This window comes from Sinocyclocheilus anshuiensis, unplaced genomic scaffold (genome assembly GCF_001515605.1).
Source record: "Sinocyclocheilus anshuiensis isolate Anshui unplaced genomic scaffold, SAMN03320099.WGS_v1.1 scaffold648, whole genome shotgun sequence".
NCBI lineage: Eukaryota > Metazoa > Chordata > Actinopteri > Cypriniformes > Cyprinidae > Sinocyclocheilus > Sinocyclocheilus anshuiensis.
In genome coordinates, this window is record NW_015557156.1 from 1,222,880 (window position 1) to 1,236,813 (window position 13,934).

At 37.2% G+C, this 13,934-nt stretch overlaps 1 protein-coding gene across 2 annotated transcripts in view; it reads left to right on the top strand.

Moving 5' to 3' along the window:
* The first annotated feature begins 2,981 nt into the window (after positions 1–2,981).
* LOC107678216 (girdin-like) overlaps positions 2,982–13,934 on the top strand; it is an 18,114-nt gene continuing 7,161 nt past the window's right edge. For both annotated transcript variants that reach the window (XM_016473420.1, XM_016473421.1), the window contains exons 1-17: positions 2,982–3,051; positions 4,983–5,052; positions 5,913–5,971; positions 6,106–6,189; positions 6,540–6,680; positions 6,927–7,093; positions 8,746–8,827; positions 9,065–9,223; positions 9,685–9,831; positions 9,940–10,081; positions 10,283–10,965; positions 11,052–11,179; positions 11,298–11,445; positions 11,646–11,798; positions 12,043–12,204; positions 12,721–12,998; positions 13,169–13,312. In XM_016473420.1, the coding sequence (XP_016328906.1) occupies positions 5,004–5,052; positions 5,913–5,971; positions 6,106–6,189; positions 6,540–6,680; positions 6,927–7,093; positions 8,746–8,827; positions 9,065–9,223; positions 9,685–9,831; positions 9,940–10,081; positions 10,283–10,965; positions 11,052–11,179; positions 11,298–11,445; positions 11,646–11,798; positions 12,043–12,204; positions 12,721–12,998; positions 13,169–13,312 (2,726 nt within the window). In that variant the 5' untranslated portion in view covers positions 2,982–3,051; positions 4,983–5,003. The remainder of the gene's footprint in view (positions 3,052–4,982; positions 5,053–5,912; positions 5,972–6,105; positions 6,190–6,539; positions 6,681–6,926; positions 7,094–8,745; positions 8,828–9,064; positions 9,224–9,684; positions 9,832–9,939; positions 10,082–10,282; positions 10,966–11,051; positions 11,180–11,297; positions 11,446–11,645; positions 11,799–12,042; positions 12,205–12,720; positions 12,999–13,168; positions 13,313–13,934) is intronic.

The following is a 13,934-nucleotide window of genomic DNA, read 5'->3' on the forward strand; positions in this document are numbered from 1 at the left end:
TTTTTTATTTTTATTTTTTTTATCTATGTTATGAGATATTAATATCACAGACTAACTAGTTTCCCCCCTTTCCAAATTAAACGAATAGCTCTGCCAGTACAGTTTAATGTTGGCCACCCCTCAGCAGAAGGATATGGCCATTATTCTAGTCATCCCTCATTGGTGACGATTTAAAGCACAGACCGGGGCAGATTACACTCAATAAGCCTGTTATGATATTTTAACTGGTGATTGAGGGGGTTGACGGCTGTTGTTATGGTAACAGATTAAGGTCAGAGATGTACTAAACCACAGTTGCCATGGAATTACTGCTGTCCAGATCTGGCGGATGCTGTGGGACGGAAAATACATAAATACATACTAAAACTTTTTTTAATTAGACCTTACATCTTTTTGGGATATTTCCCTTTGATGAAGGAAACACGAACGTGCCCTAAATGTTTCAAGTTTACATTTAGTTGTTAAAATCCTGTGTTATTTGGGTTCTAATGGCTGGTGGTTTTACTTTAAAGCTTCACATGCACTACTAGTAAGTGAGGATGGATCTCCAGTAGTGAGCACCCTGCACACGCACTGCAGTTTCGGCGCGATGTGTGAGCGGCACCGGAGGATGCTGCAGTACTGATGGAACATTTAAAAGGCAACATTCTGCGTTTATTTTCAATCTAATAACAGATACCAGTTTGTTGACGAGGAACGAGCTACATGAATGTGAAATCCTGCATCGCATCGCATCGCCGTGAACTGCAGATTATTTCCTTGTTCAGTGATGCAGCTAGATTTCCTCTGTTCAGCTGCTTATGGAGAAGGGTAAACCACCAGTGCTGGATTTATATGGTTTTTATGTGTTTCTTCCACGCGTGTTTCTTTCAATCTCTCTGATCGTGTAATATTAATATGGAGGGTGAGATTCCAGTCATATTAGAGCAGTTCATGAGCAGCCCTCTTGTCACTTGGGTAAGTTGCAATTTTTCTGTTTGTTACGTGCAGATTCTGCAGAACATAGCAAACATTGTATCAGATTGTATCGGTGTGTCAGAGTATCTGAGCTAGCATAACAATTATCTATGTGGAAGATCAAGCTGTGTGTTTGTCATGACGACTGACAAACTGATAGAATGACAAAAAAATGGATGTGATCAAATATTGTGTGTGTAGGTCAAAGACGAAAAGGGGTTGTCAAGCATAAAAAAAAATAAAAGTTTTTTTTTCTATTAATATTTTAATAAGTATAGGTCAGAATAAGTATGATTCATAAATATGTCTGTTACGCTGAATGACGATGGAACATTATTTTACCCATATTTTGACATTTTATTTTCACAAAATTTATTTGGAACATTAAAGTAGGCTCTTTACTTTCATTTAATAAGCTTTCTATGAATATAAAATCACTTTAGTAAATTTAATTTGATGTGGGACGTCCCATATATATAACTATATAATGAAGGTAATATATAACTCAAGTGTTTGTTGGGCAAAACAAAGATTTATCTAAAAAGCTTATAAAAGTCTGTTCAGTGGAAGGTTCCATTCTGACAGCGTACTCCATTTACTGTAACAGCTTTCCCCATGATTGGGGCATGTTGTCACAAGAAAGTATAAACTATATAATGGTGAGCGTATTTATGTAGCCAAGACTTTAAAGTATGTCTCTACCACTGATCTCCTTATTAGAGGTCATAAACCTGCCACAAGAAATATTCACTCAAATGAAGTGTGGCGACCAGCCCAGACTTCACTGATAATTATATTTATTTATTTAGGCATTTAGCAGACGCTTTTATCCAAAGCGACTTACAAATGAGGACAATAAAAGCAGACAAAACTAACAAAAGAGCAACAATATGCAATTTAACACTAGTTGAGTGCTTTGCTTAAGGGCATATTGTTGAAAGGGTTCTCTCAGTGACTTTTCAGTTCACAGGTTGTCTCTACATGTGATCAAATTTGTGTGCCCCCATTCCAGACCCCATACTGTGAAGTTACCACCACCCTATGGTGTCGTTTGCATGTAATATCGGGCACTGTTGTAGACAGCATGTGTTTCAGCTTTTAAATGACTCATTCCATGCAGGAGACCCAAAACACTGTATGCTTTGTCATGGTCATGAAGGAACACTTTGTAGTCGGTCCATCAGACTGTTCGGCTGGACAGAATTTGGATGGGTGCATATGGGTGGGTTGTTTTTGCCCCAAATTCTATTTCCATCTCAGACAAAAATCCATAGCTGTATTTAAATGTTAAAACCCAACCATGCCCTTAGGTAACATGCATTTCGTTGCCATTTAAAGGATAGTTAATGCCCAGAACATGTATTTTCAAAAGCAAAATAATCTGTAAAGATGCTGAGGTAGTAAACCGTACAGTATCAAGCTGGCCACAGTAATCCCACAGATTCAGGGAGGCTGATGGATTAGAGCTTGATTGTAGACTATTTTTTGATGGTGGCATGTACAACATCCCAGACTGAATTTTATCAAGGGAGAGCAGCGTTTCAGGTCACTGTGTCAGGACTCGGACCTTGAGCTGCTGAACTACAAGAGTTAAAGTCTCAAGTCTTGACCTGAACTGAATTCTGCTGCTTTTGCCTCTGTCTGTGTCTGCCTTGGTGCTGGCTAGTTGAGGAATGAAGTCATGTGGAAAAAAAGGGAATGAATGAATGGATTGTGTTTTGTTACTATTATTACTCGTGCCCCTTAGTCCAGGTTAATGTACTAAACAGGTCTTCAGAAACAACGCCTTGGTGCTGGCTAGTTGAGGAATGAAGTCATGTGGAAAAAAAAGGGAATGAATGAACGGATTGTGTTTTGTTACTATTATTACTCGTGCCCCTTAGTCCAGGTTAATGTACTAAACAGGTCTTCAGAAACAAGACGTCTCAGTTGCTTCTTGCTGGGTTGATTTTATATTGCAGAAATAACTTCATGTCTTTTTTTCACAGAAATCCCAAAGGGACTGTTCAAGGTTTAAACAAAGTGAACAATGACGTCGGCCAGAGAGCGCAAAACCTGTCTGTTCTCATTTACCACATCAAATCATACTACCAGGTAAGGCACAGAGAAAATTAAATAAATAATTAAGTAAAAAAAAACATAAAAACATTTAAAAAGTTTATTAAAAATAAAATAAACTATCATAAATATAATAAAATAAGAATTAAAATAAATATAAAAACTACTCTACCCATAATTCCTGAAGAGAAGTCAGATAAGTTAACATTATAATAGAAAAAAGGTTAGGTTTGTAGTTGTTTGAATATTTTGGAATAAACATCAAACATAATGTCTACTTATAATCAGTGACTTGCAGCTAATAAAAGAGATAAATACACTGCATTTTTATTTTTTGTACATTGTTTCCCCATTTGTGATTCATCTCTGAGATAGTTAGATTATTTCAAGGCTATATATTGAAGAATCTTTGGAAATGAATGAAAGATAGAAATACTACCAAAACCAAGACCACTTAAAAGTGGGCTGTATTGCTCTCTGTACACTCTATACATTAAAAAAGTTGTATAATCCAAGTCATTCTTTCAAATACGTTTTTGCTGCATGCACTTCAATGTCAAGTTCCATTTTTACTACACTGGATTCTGCATATTCCCAAATGGAGACCGTCTGGGTGGAAGGGCAGGATTTGAAGTCATGCCCTAAAGTTCCTGCTACCCACCCTGCATCCTGCACATCTGTCCTTGTGGAAATAGCCTCGCCACCAGACCTACAAGCTCCCCTCAAAGAGGCTGGCCTAGATATCAGTGTGCCAAGCCAACATCTGTGTAATCAGTAGCTAGGAAACAGCAATGGCCCGGAGCAAAACTGGAAAATGACCCATTTTACATCCCATGAGACCTGTCTCTCATGGTGCCGGCTAAAGCGGTCAAAGTAATGAAAGTACCCTAAAAAACAGACAAGCCAAATAATGGCCGAATCATTTTTTTTTTACTAGTTTAATTGGTGGAAATTATGGCATTGTAAACCATATGTTGCCTTAAGTTGTCACATTTTCAAAATGCAAATCTAAATTCAAAGCAACAATAATGTACAGTATGTGGAAAATAATGTGTTTTTTGAACCTTAAACCACATAAACACATTTCATTACACCAAATACACAAAATAATGTTCTTTTTAGCAACATCATATGACCCCTTTAAATTAATGTAAAATAGTGTGACAGTTGTTTGTGCTCAGCATCTTGAATCTTCGGAATTGACTATATCTTCCCTTGAGTTTTGTTAGCCTGAGGAAATTCAGAGCATTCAATCACTGATCTAGCTTATTCAGCAAAACTGAAAACGATTTTGCCCAAGAAGAATCGGCATTAACGAATTCCCATATGGAAAAGGGACAGGCAAAGTAAGCCCACCCATACCCTTGTCGATTTGTCTTAGCATAACTTACACATTGAAAAGCCCTGGACATCCTGGGACATCTGCCTTCCACAAGGAGACATTATTAAATAATGCTGTTTAATAATTACAGTAATAATACTGTACACATTTTCATACTGATTTAAGCTGAAATGCTCTGTAATAATGAATGCTCTCAAACACTGTGGTTGTCTGGTTATGTGGCTTTTTAAGAAGAACTAATAAATCTTTTAGTGAGTGCAGTGTAATCTAACTTCTTGAATTACCTCTGCATTGGTCCTTTAATGTGTGGTTTTTTTTTTTTTTTAGAAATGAATAAGATTGCAGATGACGGTGACCACAACATTTGAGTTCATCTAAAGCACCACTTCAAAGTTTAATAATTGTCTTGATTTAAACCATCCCCCAAGTTTCCTGAAGTCTTTAAGACGTCTCTGAACAATTACCCCAGTCCCTGGCCCTGCCTGTAATTTACAGCTTAAAACGGTTGAATGCAAAGAAACTGATGGCAACTGTGGTTGTTTTTGCTCTTTAATAAAACTCAGAGCTGCTGATTTTTGGACAAGATTCTGCATATTTCCTCTCTCTTATCTCCTATTTACTGTAGGAGACCCTGCATCAGCTGATTATGACACCTCCTCCCAATGTTCTGCTGCTGGGCAAGAACCCGGTCTGTGGTACGTCAGCTCTTTCTGAGAAGAATAGTTTCAGAGGCTTGAATCTAATGACGTACACTTGAGCAATCCGTCAGGAGCTCTTACAGAAATCATAAAGCTGCTGTGTGAATTTTTATTTTACCTTCTACTATAAAATACTTTCCTATCCCTCCCAATACGTACCTTCATGTCCCTCTGGGAAGTTTGCGCTTATAGTTTCAGGAGTTGTAATTATAATACAATATCTTGATATCTATGATATCTTTCTTCAGCATAAAAAGTGTGCATATTGAAAAACATTTATTTTGAATGACAGTATTTCCCTCATCTAAGTATGCTAGCGTTCAAAAGTCTGGAGTCACTAAGATTTTTTTGTCTTTGCGAAAACTTTTATTTAGCAAAATTGATCAAAGGTGACAGTAAAGACATTTGTTACAAAAGATTTCTATTTGCTGAATGCTTTTTGTTCATTAAAGAATCCTGAAAAAGGTAAAACAAAAATATTAAACAGTTTTCCAAATTAATAATAATAAGAAATGTTTCATGAGTAGAAATCGGCATATTAGAATGATTTCTGAAGGATCATGTGATACTGAATACTGGAGTAATGATGCTTAAAATTCAGATTTGCATCACAGGAATAAATTACATTTTAAAATATATTCAAATACAAAACAGTTATTTTAAATTGAAATAATATTTCACAATATTGCTGTTTTTACTGTATTTTTGAGCAAATAAATGCAACCTTGGTGAGCCTAAGAGGCTTCTTTTAAAAACATCTTGGAGTGAACCAGATAATTGGGATCAAGCAGAATCAGGATAATTTCCATTGCATTGTAAAGCACTTGTTTTGACAAATGAAACCTTTTTTTTTCTAGAGGAAGGTCTAGAAGAGATCAGGAAGTTGCTGCTACTGTTGCTTGGCTGTGCAGTGCAGGTAATATGTCACTGTGTGCACATAGATTCTTGACAATTCATTTAACTTTTTTTTTTTTCGTTGTGCATTTTCATCAAAATGAAGAAGTGCCACTTCTAATATGCAGACCTAAAACTGTCTGTTGCTGTTTTCAGTGTGAAAGAAAAGAGGAGTATATCGAGAAGATACAAAGTCTTCATTTTGACACAAAAGCAGCAATCGCAGCTCATATCCAAGAGGTACTGGAATAGACTACAAGAGACATAATTGCTTGGCAAATATGACACATATGGGCTGGCTGATTATCTGTATAGTCATGTAGTAATTATATTTGATCGGACTTCTCAGGGAGAACTGATTAAAATCATGTCTGCCTGAAAGAAGCCACCTACAGGCATAATGAGTGTCTTAATAACTTAACAAGATTATTATTTGCAGATTGTCAGCAGCATGTAACTATGTCTATTATCTATTATGTACTTTCTTGCCAGGAGGTGTTTTGAATTGAGCTGTTGGTAGATGACACAAAATGTTGTACTTTTATAAAGCTATACAAAATGCTGATTGAGACATGTTTTTGCACTTCCAGGTGACTCAATGTCAGGAGAACGTGTTTGATCTGCATTGGTTGGAGATGGAGGGTCTGTGTCCAGAGGAATGGGAAAATCTCTGCAGAAGTATGAGCATTAACCTCAAAATGTTAGTGGACCAGCGAGACCGGCAATTTGAGGTATCTTCAAAAGTCATTTTGAAATTCATTCTCTTCCCCACTTTTCTAGGAGATGATCATTCAGTTTCAAAAAGGTTTATTGTGCTTGGCTGCAGTATGAAGGAAAGGAAATATTAGCCGGTGCATAAAATGATAAACAGCCAATGCATTCGACTTTAAATGTCTATTGGGTGAAGCCAAAACAGTTTAGTTGGCTATCTAATTGATTCTCTTGTCTAACCCCTCTCTCGCTTTCTCTGCTGGTAGGCCATCGTGGAGCTGATGCAGGGGAAAGAGACGATAAAGTCTGTAGTGTTTGGTGATGACTCCTCCCTCACAGAGTCCGCCAGCAGCCGGCTCCCTTTATCCCAGCAGCATCTGGCACTAGAGCTGACGGACGCTAAAGCCAAGATCAAACGCCTCAGACAGGAGCTGTGAGCAAATGCGCACACACTAAAATGACCTACACATGCACAGATATGATGTATGATCAAACTGTTTATATGGGTGTATGATTGCAATCATTTTAGCAAGCAGAAAATCATGGTTCATGACTGTGGCTTCCTGTTTCAATAGGAAATATGTCAACAACTGCACTTATCAAGACATTTCCTGGGGTCTATAACTGTTAGTGATAGACAATATATTGGCAGCCATATCTGCATTCGTCAACATTAATGATTGCGAATTTTTATTATTATTATTTTTTTAATTTTTAAATTAATATTGAAAGCTTATAATATTGGTTTCCAGTGTCCAAAACAATATATCTCATATTACTTCAACATTCTAATCACTTGCACTACACCAGAGTGCAAATAAATGTAATCTTGTACATTATCTTATTTTTCATTGATTTACTTATTTGATAATTAATAAAGCTTCACTGATTAATCTTTAATACCTGGTTCTCTGGTTACGGTAAAATGTCTGTAGGAAGCTTGCCCCAGATTAAATAGACCCTGGCACAGTGCAGGGTCCGTTCTTATTCTGCTGACCCACTTTGATCCTCTTAGTGTAATGCTACAGACAGTCAACCCCCCTCTTTTCCACCCATCCAGCCTTCTATCCATCAATTTTTTCCATCCATCCACAAACCCACTGTACAGTACTGCTCACACTGCTGCATTCTTGAACTTCTATATTGGGAGTATATTCTCGAGCAGCAATTGAGTGTTAATGTCTGAACAAAAACAGTACAGCTTTCGCAACATTTAAAAGTGAATATGTGATGTTTCGATCAACATTTATAGGAAGTAGACTTCAGTTTTTAGTCAAAAGTCAGTTTCATTTGGGGATAAAACATCTTTTGCAGTGAAATTTCTAGGTATACTGAACTATGAAATAACTGAGTTTGGAAAATCAGTGATACAATCATTTTTAGGTGATTATGCTAACTTTCTGGTGTAACTTTACAATAACATAAAATATGAATTTAAAACATTATTTAATATTTTTATAAATATGATATATACTGATGTCATGTGAAAAATGCAATTGAATTTTGTCGTAATCTTACAAAAACACAGAGCACTATTCAGAAAACAGATCACAATGATTTTAAAATAACTTTCTGATTTTTGTGTAGCTAGTAAAAGCACATATGCACTGTAAAATGTATAGCGTGAGATATCATTTGTCTCTCACTGTCTGTGTAATGCATGGGTCAGACAAGTGCATGTGCACCATCTGTTTGACAATGGGAAATGCTCTCTATTAATGAACCAGTATCTATGAGGGCTATAATTTCTAGGGAGAATGCAAATGTATTTTCTATATTACATTGTGCTGTTTTTTCATGTCAAAGTTTCTTGGATTTCTTAAAGTAGCAGGTTCTGTTCATCAATATTTTTTATCTTTGAGTATCGATAGGTGCCGCTTTTTTTGGCTTGTTGTGCATTTGTGTACACACTTGCATTGGTTATATTTGCATGTATTATGCTTATGTGCACACATATTTAGCTGTGCGGTTTTGTACTTACTTGTTCTTCTCTGATTAAGTGATTGCATGTTAATCACTCCTCTGAACCTGTGTGAGTGTTGAATCTTTAAATCTTCCAAACATCTGTTTCCTGTGTCGCAACAGAGAGGAGAAAAGTGAACAGCTCTTAGACTGCAGGCAGGACCTGGACAATGTGGAGGCGGAGCTTAAAAGACTTCAGCAAGAGGTACTAAAAAGAAAATATTTTAATATGTCTGATCTAAAGCTCCAACAATGAACTTTCACTTTTGTTGCAATTTATATTTTGCTACATGCACAACTTCAGAACTTTAACTTTCAAAAGATAAAGTAATGTACAGTTTAGCTGTGCTATATTTGTTTAGAAATGGCTAAGGTTTTTATTTTAAAGTTAGTTTTTTTCTTCCTTGCTCTTTCTATCCCGTCTACTTTTGTCCGTGGTCAGAACATGCAGCTGTTGACAGATGCACGAGCAGCCAGGATGTACCGTGATGAGCTGGATGCAATGAAAGAAAGAGCCATCAGAGCAGACAAACTGGAGGGTGAAGTGGCTCGCTACCGAGATAAACTTCACAACATGAACTTTTATAAAGTCAAACTGGAGGTGTGTATAGAACAATGTTTATGTGTGCATACAGTACCATTCAGAAGTTTGGGGTTGGTAAGTTTTTTTTTTTTTAATGTTTTTGAAAGAAGTCACTTCGGTTCACCAAGTCTGCAGTTATCTGATCAAAAACTGTGAAAACGTTAATACTGTGAAGTATTGCAATTTAAAATAAATTGGTGTAAAAAATTATGTAATTTATTCCTGTGATAGCAAAGCTGAATTTTCAGCCATTACTCCAGTTATCAGTGTCACATGATCCTTCAGAAATCATTCTAATATGCTGATTTGCTGCTTAAAAAATAGAATTATTTGAAAAATCTGAATTCTTTGATGAATGTAAAGTTCTAAAAAAGAGCATTTATTTAAAGTTTTGCTGATGAAATCTTACTGTCCCCAAGCTTCTAGTATATGTGCATGAGTGAGAAATCTCACCTTAACTTTCTTTTTGCCGTTGACAGGAGCTGAAGGAGGATAATCAGGTGTTGATGGAAAGTAAGGCCATGCTGGAGGAAGAGCTACAGAGCGTCAAAGCACGATCTGACAAACTGCACCAGCTGGAGAAACACAACCTCCTACTAGAATCAAAACTTCATGACATGGAAGAGGTGATGATTTCCATGAAAATGATCTGCCACAATATGTACCATTTTCTGTTCTTTCCATTCCAAATTATTATTTTTATCTGCTTGACTCGGTTGTCTAATGTGTTTTAGGAAAGTACTGTGGACAGAAGACGAATAGAGGAGCTGCTGGAAAGGAACGTCATCCTGGAGCTCTCTCAGAAAAGGAGTATGGAAGAATCACAACGTTTGGGCTGGGAGCTAGAACTTGCCAAGAACCCTCAACAGAATTCAGGTATATCTAAACATTAGCATTGGCAATTTGACAAGGCATCTTAAAAATGTGAAGCTCGTGGACCATTGTGCCATTGAATAAGACCCTATGTTACTCCAAACTTTGCTTTTTGAAACCAAGATCTTGCTATTACATAGAAGCATACAGTAGCTTGCAAAAACTGTAAACTTGAATAAACCTAAAATGTGTCTATGGTTGTAGAGCTGAAGTCTTTGGGCCAAGAGGTAACTGAAAAGACATGTAGCAGGTTGCTAAAACTGGAGAAAGAGAACCAGAGGTTGTTGAAGACCCTGGAAGAACTTCAAGGAACCAGTCATTCATTGGATGAGTTCATCTCTGAATCTAAACATATTGAGGAAAATGGGAGGATGGACATAGTAGACTCTAAGATTCAAAAATCTACTCCAGCATTTGCCAACATGCACAACGACCGAATTATCATTAAGACCAGCAATCAGTCCCTTGACACAGAACACCTGCATGCATCTTTGGAAAGTACTAACGGCAATCTTCATTGCCTTGAAGTAGAGCTCCATGAATTGGAGACTGAGAACCAGAGGCCTCAAGTCAATTTCAACCAAAACCAAGGACAAGTAGACATAGTAAACCAAGGTCTAGTGCATGAGAATGGACAACTGGAGCAAGATAAGAGTTGTCTGGTGAAGGAGAATCGGAGATTGCGGCAGCAAGTGAAGATCCAGGAGGCCTCATTGGATAGTAGCAACCTGAAGTTGGTGGTTCTTGAGAAGGAGAACCGTACCCTGGTTAAAAAGATTAACTATCTTAGTGAATCCTGTGCTAAGAACAAAGAGCTTGAGATGGAAAACCAGGAGCTGATTCAACAGACTGGAGTGGACAAGAGGATGATGATGACATTAAGAGAGGTTACCACTATACCGAATGCTTTGTAGATTATTACACTTTCTCAATATTCTCTTATTTTTCTCAAATTCACTGTTTTCCGCTCCAGGAGCTGCTGGACCAGAGGTTGAAATTGCAACAGAAAGAATCTGATCTTGAGAAATTGGCTTATGAACTAGAGAGGATGAGGTTAAACCAGGAGACACGAATGGGAGATCACGAGGCTGGAGACCAGAGGTATGCAGACATTCACTTATACATTCAGTGAAGCCCAAGGTGATACTTTTAAATGCCAGATTCCTTAGAAATGTCGAATGACCACCTTTGTCTTTGTCTCCGTCACTCTCTCTCCCAGTCTCAGTCAGTGTAAGCAGTTGGAGTCAGAGCTGGAGTCTTCTCTAATGAAATCCCTGAAGATTAAGAAAGAGAGAATGGCTGCCCTCGAGGCCCGTCTGCAAGAATCGGCCAAGATAAACCAGCAATTGCGACAGGATCTTAAAACTGTGAGTAGAAGTCAAGTCCAAAGCAAGATAGTTTACTTGGTAGTCATACTTGAATGGGGAAAGACCAAAACAGTCTACCAAACTCATGTTTCACTAAAACACAATTTTTTTTTTTTCATTTTTATCCAAAGCAACTGTCTTCATATATATATAAATCATGTCATATATATAAATGTCTTCATATATATGATTTTTTGCAGGTCAAACAGAACTATGAGGCATTGCTTCAGAGAGATGAGGAGGAAAAGGCAGGACAATGTTCTCCACCAGAGTGGACATGGCACCGAGAGAGTCAGGAGGCCACGTGGGCATTGCTTAAGCTCAAGGATCGACTCATTGAGGTGGAGAGAAATGTGAGTCTTATGAAGGAGCCAGTGTCCACAATCTGTTTAAATACTTAAGGGGGGATTTAAGCATGAAATAATGTTTTATTCCTGCTAAGCATCTTCATAATTTAAGCTGTGTTAAAGATAGACATTTTTTGTCAGTAAATGTACGTTTGGGAATCAAACTCACAACATCGGTGTTGTAAGCATCATGCTGTACTAGTTGAGCTACAGAAATCGGATATATGTGCCTTTGGTTTTTCTTATGCAGAATGCAACTTTGCAGGCTGAGAAACAGTCATTGCAAACACAACTGCAGACATTGCAGGTGCAGTCAGATGGGTTGCAGGCACAAATAATTGCATTACAGCAGCAGACGGCTTCGTTGCAGGAAAGCAACACAGCACTGCAGACACACAATGCACAACTGCAGGTAAGTCACATTAAACTAAAAGCTATTGGCTTAATTGCACTGCTAATATTGCACATATAGGTATTATAAAATATGATAAAAGTTGCATATAAACTACCGTTCAAAAGTTTGGGTGTGGTTAGAGAAAGTTCCTTAGGTTCACTAATGTTACATTTATTTGATCAAAAATACAGTAGAAGACAAATATTGTGAAATATTATTAAATAACTGTTTCCTATTTTAATATATTTTAAAATGTAAGTTGTTCAGCTGCTGTTATTCCAATCTTCAGTGTCATTTGATCCCTCAAAGACAACTACAATTATTATTATTATCAATGTTGAAAACAGCTTGGGCTCTTTAATACTTTAAATCATGCTAAATTTAGTTTTTAGGATTCTTGATAAAAAAGAACAGCATTCATTTGAAAAATAAATCTTTTGTAACATTTTAAATGACACTTTTTGATCGATTTCATGCTGCGTTAAATAAAAGTCTTCATTTCTTTCTTTCTAATGAATCCTCATTTTCTCTTAGGTAGAGAAGTCCACTGTAACTTCCCAGAATTCCTCTCTGATGGCTCATAATGCACAGCTACAGCGGAAACGGCAGAGTTCGGAGGCTGAGAGGGAGGGCGCGATACGGGAGAGAGAAGATCTGCGCACCGTTAATGAGCTTCTTCTCCGGGACCACGAGAGACTGAGCGTCCTGCATGAGAGACAGGCAGCAGAGATGGAGGTGCTCTCTCACAGGTACTCCACGATGGAGAACAGTCACCGAACCCTGGAGATAGAGCACCGATCACTGGAGGACAGGTTAGTACAAGATTAGATTTTACAAGATGATGATTCCAAGTTCTGTGTAGAGATATAATACCACATATGTGTTTTATATATATATATATATATATATATGTATATGTATATGTGCTGCTTTAGACAAGCACTATTAAACCATGACACTGTTCATGTCGGCCTGATTCCAGGTATAACACGCTACTTCAGCAGCGCGCTCAGCTGGAGGGGTTAGAGAGAGCTCTCAGAGAAGAACAGCAGAAGATGCAGAATGAGATATGCACAAGCAGGACCACAACAGCAGAGTGCCAAAGACTCCGAGATGAGAAAGACTGGTCAGTGTTGTGTGCGTTCAAATATGTTTGTTTGATTCCTTGGTGTACAGTACAGAAAACAGCTGTCACACTGAGGGTAAAGGGACTCGATTATGTTTTAACCCTCATGGTCATGACCTGCAAAGGATTTTCTTTTTCCCTAAAATGCTAGTTAATGTTATCGCATTGGACTAAAACTTGCTGACTTTGCTTACACAGCTTATACAAATTTCCCTCGTGAAACTGGATAATTTTTGTATTTTGGGGATTTTTTTCTGTTACCAGTACTGTTACTGGTGTTACCAGTAAAAAAATGACTAGTCTACAAAATATTGCTTAGAAATCTTTTATCATGCTATATTATTATCAAATATTGAATTCAGTCTTTTTATCAACTTGTTTTACTATTTCTTTTTGGAACTGATTGATTGTAGGCCTCATTGATCTGAGCTTATGCACATCCATTTTTGAGTGAACATTGCCAGAGTTATCCACAAATAATGCTTTTTTATTTTTTATACTCCAAAAAAAAAAGAGGTGCATAAGCTCTTCAGTCAGTTCCAAAAAGAATCACAAAACCTGTAATGATTGAAAGAAAACAAGTTGACAAAAAGATTGAATCCAAGATTTGGTGATAATATGT